The 12,281-nt window shown below is 31.8% G+C and overlaps 1 protein-coding gene across 1 annotated transcript; it reads right to left on the reverse strand.

The window, feature by feature from the left end:
- Window positions 1-9,861: 9,861 nt before the first annotated feature.
- Window positions 9,862-11,907, reverse strand: LOC139516138 (paired box protein Pax-1-like). Its single transcript, XM_071306018.1, has 2 exons — window positions 11,622-11,907; window positions 9,862-10,754 (listed from the first exon to the last, which is right to left on the reverse strand). Exons 1-2 carry the CDS (start codon window positions 11,653-11,655, stop codon window positions 9,931-9,933), a joined length of 858 nt encoding a protein of 285 aa, XP_071162119.1. The 5' UTR covers window positions 11,656-11,907; the 3' UTR covers window positions 9,862-9,930.
- Window positions 11,908-12,281: the final 374 nt, after the last annotated feature.

Here is a 12,281-nt window from a genome sequence, read left to right on the forward strand (position 1 = left end):
ATGGTTTTGCATTAGTCATTTCTGGGGCCCTTTATAGCTTGTTGTTCGTTGTGAGCCAATGCTCCGTGTAGAAGGCCGTACTTTGACCTATATTGGGTTACTTTTACAAATTGTTACTTGAATGGAGAGTTTTCCGTTGGCACTCATACCACATCTTCCTATATATATAATACCAATTTATATTTATATCTGGAAGAATGACCTTTTCCATGACCTTTAATAATTATCTGGCTGCAGTGTTTACTACGTCGTGTCTTTTATTGACATTATTAATGTTTTTGTCTTTGTCGGTAAACACATTTGTCTGTATATTTTACATCTATCGTGTAAATAAATTGACCTTTGCATCTACTTAAAGGTAAATAAACAAAAATAACGACTTCAGTTGAAATAGTAAACTATCTTTTGTTTCTAATTAATTTGTAATTAGGATACGGTGTGTCGACGTTTGCGTATACCGTAAAAATACCAAAATATATTGCATATCAGAAACCACGACTTTGTTTCAGCTAATTGTAATGGTAAATTCGTTTTGTTATTTTCTGCACTTAATTAGCGTCTAATTTACAATATTATTATAAAATGTGTCCTTGCAAAAAAATATTTGATATGCCAAAACTAAAGATACACAGAATTAAATGTCAATTGCTTTAACATTTGAAAGTATGAATATGATTTATATTTCTGATATATCTATATGATTTCAAGTAGCGTTCCTTTTATTAGCAACCTGTTTTTTTTTAACTTCCAAATAAGTTTTTGTCCAAGCATGTGAAAGGGTTCTTATAATTTTGTCAGAAATCAGCCTTTTTGTTTAATTCTTCCCCCCCCCTTAACTTGTGTAAGAGTTACACTAGTGTTTTTTTTATAATCATGCACCCCTAACCCTAGAACGAAGTGTGGCGGCTCACTACCCATTCCCTTTTTTGAATTTGTTTAGCGTAAAAAGTTACTAATAAAAAGCATAATAATCATCAGTTCAGAAAGCAAATACATATGAACAAAGCACAGCTGCATGTGAACATCACCAAGAACATATGTGCATGTCAAATAAGGCACACAGTTTATCGAAAACAGGCTCTGTACTTCTTAATTTGTTGACTATTGAAATTATGCTTTCATACACTCAGAAAGTTTTCTTGGAGAGTGACGACCACTTAAAAAGTTTTCAAATACATCTGGTCTTGTTTTTGGCATTGTTAAAGCAGTGATTGATGGCTGCTAATACAAATTTATGTTCAGTACTTGGTAGCATCACTTATTCTTCATTATTTTATCGGTTTACATCGCACCTTTTCAATGAGTTTCGTAGTTTCCGGACGTTAAACTAAGGCCATCTGGTGGAGACACATATCTCTAACTATATACCATAAGCCCACACAAGTTATCTGCATGATATTGGGTTGCATATTGGTATACTATGTTGGCAGTTACTACCATTTATCATCGCTTATATGAACTGCAATCAAAAAGCTGTGAGCTATTGAACGTGAAATGGACACTAGGAAATTGCTTGTAATTTGTCAGATAAAAGTTATCAAATACACAAGTTCAATAAGTTTGTTTTAAGATGTTTTCGTAACATATGTACCAAAACAATAATTTCGGTTAACCTGTAATTTTATATTTACAAATAAAAATTCGAAAACATTCCTCGTAATAAGAGAGTCATTCAGTCGAAAATAAAATGGCAAATGCCTTGTGATTTATTTTGAAAAAAGCAGGTGTATTCCGAAACTACCAACTATTGCAATCCTGTCTTTTCTTTGACCAATGCATAATGAAAAATTTGAAAGTGGCAACATATGACTTGTAACCAAGATTTCTTTGACCAAGTTTTGATGGAAAATAAAATACATCTCGGGAAATATTACCAACAGATGACAAAAAAATCAAAAGGATACACAACAATGCATGTCTATATTGTTAGTTCTCGTTTGTTTGTTATATATTCCCAAGTATAACCAAGAAGCAAGAAGAGTCAGGTTTCTGTCACCACAAAATGTAGGTCATTTGAAGAAGAACTGATTTAATCTTTTGTATGGATATTTTCTATAATTTTTTAGTATATAGAAACTATGATAAACTTCGGCTGAAAACAATTTTTAACAAATAATTATGTATGATAAATTAAAACATTTTTCAATTAATCCATCATGGTAATCTTGTTGTAAGTAATTGTCATGTTTTAAATGCTCTTTCCTCTCAAAAAATGAATAATTCTTAGAACTGCGTTCCTTCATTGTCCGTATTAAACATAATTCAAGTTTGTTCCTGCTTTGGAATTTCTTGTTCGAGAAATAGTATTCGTTCGTTGATGCGTTGACACTGTTGCAGTTCAAATATTTCTCTCGTCATCTGTTTTAGGTTCAAGTTGTAGGAAATATATGATTTGAAGAAGAAAAAATGGAATATCGGTATTCTTTTGATTCAGACCAAAACATTAGCCGTTAATTTCAGTGAAAAAAGTAATGTATTAGATTTGAGATTTACATAACTTATAACATCGTAAACTAAACCAGTCAAATACCACGCTGTCATCATGGAATAGCAGCCAAAAACTGTCATATTTCTGACTCGGAACAATATATATTGATGGTGAGATTTTGCTAGTGTCCACAAGTAAATATATGATCGTACAGGAGAAAAGATGGGAAATACAATTATACTATTGAAAAAAATGTCTTTTAAATTTCTTGTTTTGTGTTAAACTGTTAGAACCACATCAATGATATTATCAAAATGCTGGACTTTTTAATCGATAATATATTTATTGAGTTTGGAGGATTGATATTTCAACATACAGTCGGTATTCCAATGAGTACTAATTGTGCACCCCTTCTAGGCGACTTTTTTTGTACTCGTACGAGACAAGACTTCATTAAGAACCTCATAAAAGACAAAAAGAAAAAGCACATTGCATAATTCTTTAATTTTACTTTCAGATATATTGATGATGCACTTTATCACTGAAAAACCCATATTTCATTCAGTACTTGCAACTCATAAATCCCAGTGAACATGAAATTAAGGATACTACTGATACAATAAGGACTGCTTCATACATTGATCTTTTCCTCAATGTTGACACAGATGGACGACTTCACACTAAAATCTAAGTATTAAGAAGAAAATTGAATTGGAAAATAAGTATTGTTCTCTATGTGCTTGTTTTCTTGCGGACACATGCAATGGAAAAAACAGAATGTTTGACAGGAACTGGATCGCTTACATTTTTGTAACAGGATGCTAAACTAATTAAATATGCAATAAGAAATAAAAAAATCGTTTGACAGAAGAGTATTTATAAGAGAAGCGGATGATACCAAAGGTATATTCGAACTCATAAGGGAGCTACCATTTGATTGTTGGGGGGGGGGATTTGATGAAAAATTTTGTCATGCTTTTTTTTAGTTGTAATCCCTGTCCTGCCTTTCTATTTTTTACTCTATTCGGTCCTGCCTTTTTTTTTTACTAGTTTATTCTGACTTTTTTTACACAAATTGTCATCCTGCCTTTTTTTGGCCAAGTTGCTCATCCTGCCTTTTTTTTACTCAAAACTTCTGTCCTGCCCCCCCCCCCCCCTAAAATCAAATGGTAGCTCCCTAAGTCAAAAACAAACTGACAATATACCAAAAGACAAACACAATATACAGAACACAACATAAAACACTCAAAGAATGAGCAACACGAACACCACCGAAAATCGCGAAAATCACAGGTGCTCTGAAAGCTCATATATGGCACATATAGAAGTGTAAAATGTAAATGACCTGAAAACTAAATTTTATTTTTTCTTATTTAAATAAATGAGAAATGGTTTTAATTTTTGGAGAATTTGCTTTCGGAGAGGGCCTAATCATGGGTTACAAAAATATAAAGTAATTTAAAAGATTGTAAAAATGAGCAGCAAACATCATTCTTAGAAAATAAACTTTACACGATTTAGCAAAACACGACGGGTGTACATAATGAGCAGGATCTGATAACCCTTATGTAGCACATTGTTTTTGTTGGGTTCATGTTGCTTATGCATTAATTAATGTTCTATAGTGTGGTATATTTGTGTCTTTGGATCTTTTTTTGCTATGACATTGTCAGTCGATTTATGAATTTGAATAACTCTTTGGTATCTTTCGCTTCTCTTTTACAGCAACAAATTAGCCCAATGATGTTGTTACAAGTTTTTTACGATGATGAGAAAAAGTACTTTTGAAAAAAACATAAACAGATGTAGTTTTTTCTGGGAGATGGCTTTAATCCATAATTAAGACAAGATAATGCGATACTTGCAGGTGTAAAAATTGCATCATACCATTTTCCTTGTCTTGAATTTTCTATACAGATATATTATAAAGTAAGACTCTTCCTGTCAATGAAGCCTCTCGCTGAATCGGATGTTTGTTACCGTCACGTGGTTATTTTTATATACATCTGCTACTGTATGCTTATTATAATCCATTTTGGTCACTTTATCACATGTATTATATGTATCTGATAATCATACTTCGGAACATTTGTAAAAAATGATAAAACAATGGTTTGAGAATGATCTTTTGATTGTAGTTTTGCAAATATTTTGACCTTATTTTTAGCAGAGACATAAACTACATATAAAAGAACATTTATGTTTTTAGGTACGGTTATTTAAAATGTTATACAAAAAAAAATATAAAAAGAATTACCAATACATACAGGATATCACAATACTCCACCAACCACTAAATCACCAAGTGACTTGACTTCTAAACAAGAATGTAGACATGAAGACGAACAACAGTGACCAACATTGTCAGGACAGCCTGACTTGGTATCTTGCATTGTCGCTTTTTTTTTTGGGGGGGGGGAGGGTATGTTGTTTCGTGAGAGTCCTCTTATAGTTGATGTGTTCCCTCGGTTTTAGTTTGTAACCCGGATTTGTTTTCTCTCAATCAGTTTATGACGTTTGAACAGCGGTATACTACTTTGTCCTTTATTTTGCACAAGAACAAAATGTGTAGGGGTTGTTAACCAGGATTACGTGCAAAAATCCCACTTTTGCTATCGAAACCATGCATATGTTGTTAAGTAAAAGACAAAAGAAACTGCGTACTTGAAACTATATCTAAAGTATCCACTGCCGTAAACTTCTTCGGAGTTTCAATGAAAACATAGGAAAACCCTGCTTTAGTCTTTTTTGTCTACCGTTGCAATACATTTTTTTTTATTCTGATGTCAATGGTTCGACATTTGATCGCACGAGAGCTGCATGTTGCAAGCATACTTGTCAACAGATTCTAATCCTCAATATTGGAGCTTTTCTTTCTTTTCAGATCGTTTTGCTGTTTCTAATATTTGATCATTTCGTCTTTAAACGATCTATATTACATTATTCAATAAATCGGACAGAAAAGTCAATAGATTAATAAATTTTGTGTTGATTGATATTGAAAAATTATATCATTACCTTGTCATGTAACATATTTAGGTATTATATATTAATAGTATTTTTGGAAAATTACATGTCAAGGAGATTTCTTCTTCTATATATATAAATAGAGACTGCATGAAACCTCTTACGCGTGTTTTTTGTGAATTCGTTTCTTGAGCAGAAGTATCCAACCACTAGATGTAGCTTATTTGGCTCATGATTTATCTAGAAGCAAGCACATTTTGACCTTGCTTTCGTTCCCCCCTTGTGCAGAATATATAGTGATTATTTTGTTAGTAACTGTAATGTGCTGGATTCTTATTGTGTGTTTTAATTTTACAAATACAGTTTAAATACAATGTAGGTAAAAAGGGGGAGGTGCGCACGGGAAACTGATTAAACCACATCACATTTGGTGCATGTATAAGGTCTAGTTACTTGGATACTAGAGGGACAATAACACTCATTAGTCGATAATAAACTGAAGCCATCTCTTAAAAACAACCAGACATACAATAGCAGATAAAACACAAATAGAAAACTAAAGACTGAACAACAAAAGCCCACCAAAAACTTGGGGTGATCTCAGGTGCTCCTGAAAGGTAAGCAGATCCGGCTTCACATATAGCTACCGTATTCTTGCTCATGTATGTCCTTCATTAAACTGTAAACTTTTAAGAAAGCTGTAACGTAAACTAGTTATGAGGATATAGAAAAAGGTGCAGGGGTACATGCTAATAATGAGTTAGCAAGCAAAAGAAACACAACAAACCCGCAAAGACTTTTAAAGTCAATCTAAGCCTTCAGCAATAGACAGGTGAATATATGCAATACATTCAAGCCCTAAATCGTCTCGAATCCAAACCAAAAATGTGAATATATTAAACAGGGACTATCAAAGATCTGCAGTCGACATCAATTTTTAAAAATCATCTTAAAAATATATCAAGCCAAACATAAAAGAGGGACGAAAGATACCAGAGGGACAGTCAAACTCATAAATCGAAAATCAACTGACAACGCCCTGGCTAAAAGTGAAAACGACAAACAGGCAAACATGACAACATAGAAAACTAAAGAATAAGAAAAAGAACCCCACCAAAAGCTAGGGGTGATCTCAGGTGGTCCGGAAGGATAAGCAGATACTGCTCCATATGTGACACCTGTGTTGCTTATGTGATAACAAATCCGGTAAATAGTCTAATTCGGTAGGTCACATTCATGAATGGGAAGGGAATTGTAGTTACGACGTAATGAACAAATCCGATATCATTTGTGAAACGGTTATTCGATAATGGTCAACCAACTCGTGATGGCGTCCGTAAAATTTATGAAAGGATGATTTCAACTTTACCATTTGGAACTCTTGGTGTAATAGCTTTCACCATAAAGGTGCACACACATGAATTACGGAGAAAATGCTACCGTATCAATTTAATCAAAACTGACAAAAGAAAAGGAGTATATGCCTAAAGCACGCGAATACACCGATTCTACTGTATCCACAATCTATATATTGTGCTAAAAAGGCACATACACTCTATGCTATGACTATGCAATATAACACCAGAAAACTACTATTTCACAAAGTACATGCAGAGCACTTTAGTATCTTTATCTATTCGTCGGCTGATTTACTTTTTCCAATTGATCCTCAGTGGGCGACTGTCCCATTTGGCAGTTACACATCTCGCTAAATAATATCGTTTTATATATCTATATCTGTTTTAACCAACTAAATGACGCTTTCGACAGTTTTTTTTTATGTTTTGTTTTGTAACTACATGTATATCATATCTTTATGTTAGATTTTACAAGGCAAAGGCGTCGCTGTAGAGACATCTATTAGTCATTGATACTGAGGTGCTGTTTGAAAAGGGAGTTGTTGTTTTATACAAAACTGACTAAATGATTCACAGGATACAATGATATGGACATTTTATAAATTTTACTGAAATGGAGCAAGATAAAGAACAGCAACACAATTACTGATTCATCTAATTGCAGTCGTTCCTTCTTTATTTCGGCTGTTATTTTAAAATTTCTGGACTTTTTATTGATATAGTTTCATATGGTTTTTAATATTAGAATATCCCAATAATAGGTACCTTTTATCTTTGACTTAAAAATTAAAAAAAAACAAGACTTCTTCACAAGAAAGGACTCTTTGACAATCCAAATATACAAACAATACAAATGTCATGCGTTATTTTTTGGTGGGTGGGTATACAAAATTATTTGATAATTCAAACAGCATGAATGATGGCAAAAACGCATATTGAACTGATTTTTTTCTTAAATTAGAATTTTGCAGGACACTGTGCACAGTCATGTTCTTGTGTTGTGCTATTGACGTTGATGTGTGCATGAAATCTATTTAGAAGTACCTAGCTAATATTCAAAGCGAAATGCAAGACTCAAAAGGGAAGATAATTTTGATCCCAGAAATTGACTTCGACTGTGTCTAGGCACTGTTTCCTCTATCTTTATTTCACAACATAAGTAATTCTGTAAACTTTGTGTCTATAATTGAATGCATGGTAATACAAGCTCGCATGTGTAAACATCATAAAGACATATAGCTCAGAACATTTAAGCCAATGCTAGATGTTAAAAGCTGGCAAAAAAGCCGTTCATTTTGGCATATATAAGATAGTATTTCCAAAATAATCAGGAATGACACTTAAACCAAAATCAATTATCTGTTAAAAGTGCATTCATGAACTATCAAATTCAAATTAATTCATGTTGGTTCTGAATGTCATTCAATACAAAAATTTACAATCTCACTTGAAAATGATAATCGTTTTTATATATATGAGGGTCTGTAAGGTTGTTTTTCAAGTTCTTTATGTTTTAGTTTTTATACCAGTGATTTCTATTCTTTATATATTTTGTCCATTTTTCTCTATTCTTTATATAAAAAAAACCACCATTATTTTTTATTTTGGGGAGTCTATTTTTCTTTCTTTTTGTTTTCAGCCCATTATTCGGTCGTTTTTGGACATTATTCTCTATTCTGTAAACCCAATTCAGATCTCTTATATTAAGTCTGCACGAACCAGCATTAATTGTCAATCTGAGTTTTTAAAATTGAGACATTTTGAAAACTTATTTGAAAAACTGTTAAATATCATCAGACATTTGCTGTATTAAAATTCTAGAAAATAGGTTCCATTAATTTTCAATGACACTTTGGATGCCAAAAATACAAAACATAGAAAATAGTGACCTAATCTCTTTCGAAATAAATTTTATAATAACTGCTACGTGTATGTTTCATTTAACTAAATTAGATTTTCTTTTGATCAAAATTGATTGATTTGAAAGTATTTAGTTATGAGTTATGCTTTTACTATGATAATTAAACTGAATATCCACAATTCATGTTTTTTATTGGACAGTTTAGAAATATAAAAATAATTTTGAATTTTGCATAATATCAGCACAATTCGTGTAAAATTCATTTAATACTTTATTTTTCTTTTATTGAATGATTGGTTGGTAATTGTGTCTTCTTAATACATATGGATATGCCCATGTAATATTTCAGTTTTTAAGCATTTATTTTTGAAACACTAGAAATTCAAATTTCAATTTTAAATCATGCATTAAATTTTGACTAATTCATTTTATTTACTTTTAGAAGAGACATATATAATACAATAATATTGAAGAAAAAAATGTATTATACAATATCTCTGCTTTAAGTGTAATTGTTTCTGAAGAAAAAGTACGGTTTTCTGTTTGCAAATTATTCAAAGTAGTTTTTAAAAACATTTGAATTTCAATAAAAAAATAAATAATAAAAGAGTGGTACTTGATTTTTCTTTATAACTTATATTGATTTTTACAAGGCTGAATATTTTAAAGAATTATGAATTTATTTTTGCTATTCATGTTTCGGCAAAATTCGTGTAAAAACATTCAAAAATAATAATTTCTGTTTCTTTACAAACGCGCTGATTCATTTATCTCAAAAATGTTTTGTGAAATCATTGATGCAAAAAAAAATAATCTTATTATGTATCTTTTTTTAATTTTGCTAGTTCTATTTACAAATATAAAAAAAATTATTTAGCAGCTTGTTTGCTTTCAAGCGATGACAATTGAATTTTTATTTGTGAACTTGTGATCATTTGAATAAATTAATTCCTCTGTAAATCTTTTCATTTTTCCTTCAAATTTATACAACGAAAGTTCAAATTTATCTAAAATAATTTATATTCTTCGTACAAAATACGTTCAAATGTTATCACGAAATTGGAAACTTTTTTCTCGTCGGGTTATCATTTTAATGCATTACATTGATAAACATTTATAATCTCTAAAATAAAACGAGTGTTGATTTTCAACCTAAAAATGAAAATATATATCTTTTTTAATAGAAGTTTTAGTAGGTCACCACAATTCAAATTCCTCCAAATAAGATAACCAGAAAACAAAAGAAGTTCATATGGCACATTATTTTACTATCTAAAATCAACAAACTTACACTTTTTTTCATATCTCATAAATTGTTAACTTTGTAAATACATCGGTGACATGGTTGTTGGTTTCATTCCATAATAATTCATATTCATATTATAATTTTGTCCTAAAGATGTCATCATTTGATTATCAGGTGGCATTACTTGTGGCATTTGTTGCGGCACTGGTGGTCTAAAGCCTAGAATGTCATTGACGGAATGTGAAGATGCGGCCCATGCTCGCATCATACACGGCGTTACACAATTAGCCGCATTTTGTTGTTGTTTATTTGTTGCAAAATGTCCAATAGTATGTGGCTGATTTTGCATTTGTGGCGGCGGAACTTGTGGCATGGAGGGTGCTGGACACGAATACGGATAAAATTGATTGTATATCGGAGCGGGAGCTGAGCATGCCACCGGTTGTGGCGGTTTGTTTTCATATTGCTGCGGTTGTCCGGGACTACCAGAAGGATTTCCAATTTTATTCCTTAATATTCTACTTATGGAACTTACAGATGGAACGTTATATTTGTCACAAACTCCGTCTGCTAATAATTTGTCTCGTATTTCCCAAGCAAATATTCCAGGGTCTCTTTCTTTATAGATTTTGATATGTTTGACTACATTTGGAGTTGTCACCCTTGGTTTGCTCCCTCCTATTGCTCCCGGAAGTATGGAACCAGTTTCGTTATATCTAGCTAGTATTTTACTGACACATCCATGAGAAACACGCAATTGTCTACTTATATCACACGGACGGACTCCAAGTTGAGCAAGCTCCACAATTCTAAGTCGTATTGCATTTGGGAGAGGTCTACCGTTGACAAATACTCCGCCTAATTGGTTCACCTCACCAAAGGTAGATGACTGCTCTGAAATCAAAATAGGATATTTTTTTTTTATCAATTTACAAAAATAAAAAAAGGGTAATCTTCATAACAAATACACAAACTAATCAAAATACATTTTAACAAATTGCTTGAAATATATCTTTCAGAAAATTCTGTCTAACTCTGTTTACTGGATTTTTTTGGGTATCTATTTCAAATTAGGTACTTGTTTTAACAATTCTGAATGTCAAATAAATAACCGCTATCAGTGCGAGCAATCGTGTATTTTACCCCCAAAGTATGTAATTCTGATATGTAATATCTTTGATAATGCTAAGAGAAATGGCAAATGATATCGCCATCAAAATAGCTGGACGTGATGAAGGATACATTTTCCGTCACATGCAATTAAAGTCCTCAGTATCTTGATTTTGTAGCCCCAGAGGGGATACACAGTCCTCATAAGAATCTTCAATAGCCTTTGGTCAAGCGTTGAAAACTAGATATAAGATTTAAGGCCACTTGTTCCCATCAATATAGCGCTGATAATCTGTCTGATCACCATAACTTCTCTTTCACGGCACATTTACACGTCCATTTGAACCGAAAAACAATCAAATCATTCTTTTATCCTTAATGAATTTTCAATTGTTAAGCGAACGATTTTACATTTGATCCTTCATCGTTATTAATCAAACTGTAAAATTTCCACGTTTAAAAGTTATTTGACATTTGATTTGTTTATTTTCTTTTTTAGATGTTTACATGTTGCACCTTTATCATCTTTCTATGTGTATTTCTTTACCATTTAGAAACAACTTACAATTGGAGTAATTAAATAATTAGTAAGGTATCAATTTACATATATTAATAAAGTTCAATAACCAAAATATTAAATAATAAACTTACCCATATTTAATGGATGCGACAATAACTCAAGCATCAAAACTGCTCGCTTTAATCTTTCGTTAAAAGTCTTTTCTTGTCCAGAACTTCTCAAGGGCTAATAGAACAAGGTAATCTCGAAATTTATCGACTTAAAAAGTTCATTTTTTAAAGTTTAAAGCGTCTCACAGTAAATCAAGTGTCTGCAGTTTTGTATGTCACTAGTTGCATTACTGTGACTTTTAGGTCTGTTGAAAATTGGCCATGGGCCGGCGCAAACTTCAAATAACATCATAAGTTTACGGTGATTGGTCGCTACTTGTTTTAGTGTCAATCATGGTAATCTTAAGTTCCTCCTACGGATCACTGAAAATAGTTCCGAGCTAATGAAAATCAACTACAGCTTTACCAGCGAATAACAGCAGGTCTTTGCTCTCGTTCATATATTAATATATTAACGTTCAAATGAATAAAATTGTACAAATTAATTATTTTATGGATTGTCAGAATTCCATCCCCAATGATTTCAAGTCAATAGAAACATTATACACTTTCATTATTGATAAATCATGTGACTTCCCCCTTTTAACTTACTAATATATTTAAAAAAAATAAAAAATAAAAAAAACAAAGTACTCAAAATCTAAATTTCAATTGAAAGTTATATTAGAGACTTTTCAGTTT

This window comes from Mytilus edulis, chromosome 3, assembly GCF_963676685.1.
Source record: "Mytilus edulis chromosome 3, xbMytEdul2.2, whole genome shotgun sequence".
Taxonomy (NCBI): domain Eukaryota; kingdom Metazoa; phylum Mollusca; class Bivalvia; order Mytilida; family Mytilidae; genus Mytilus; species Mytilus edulis.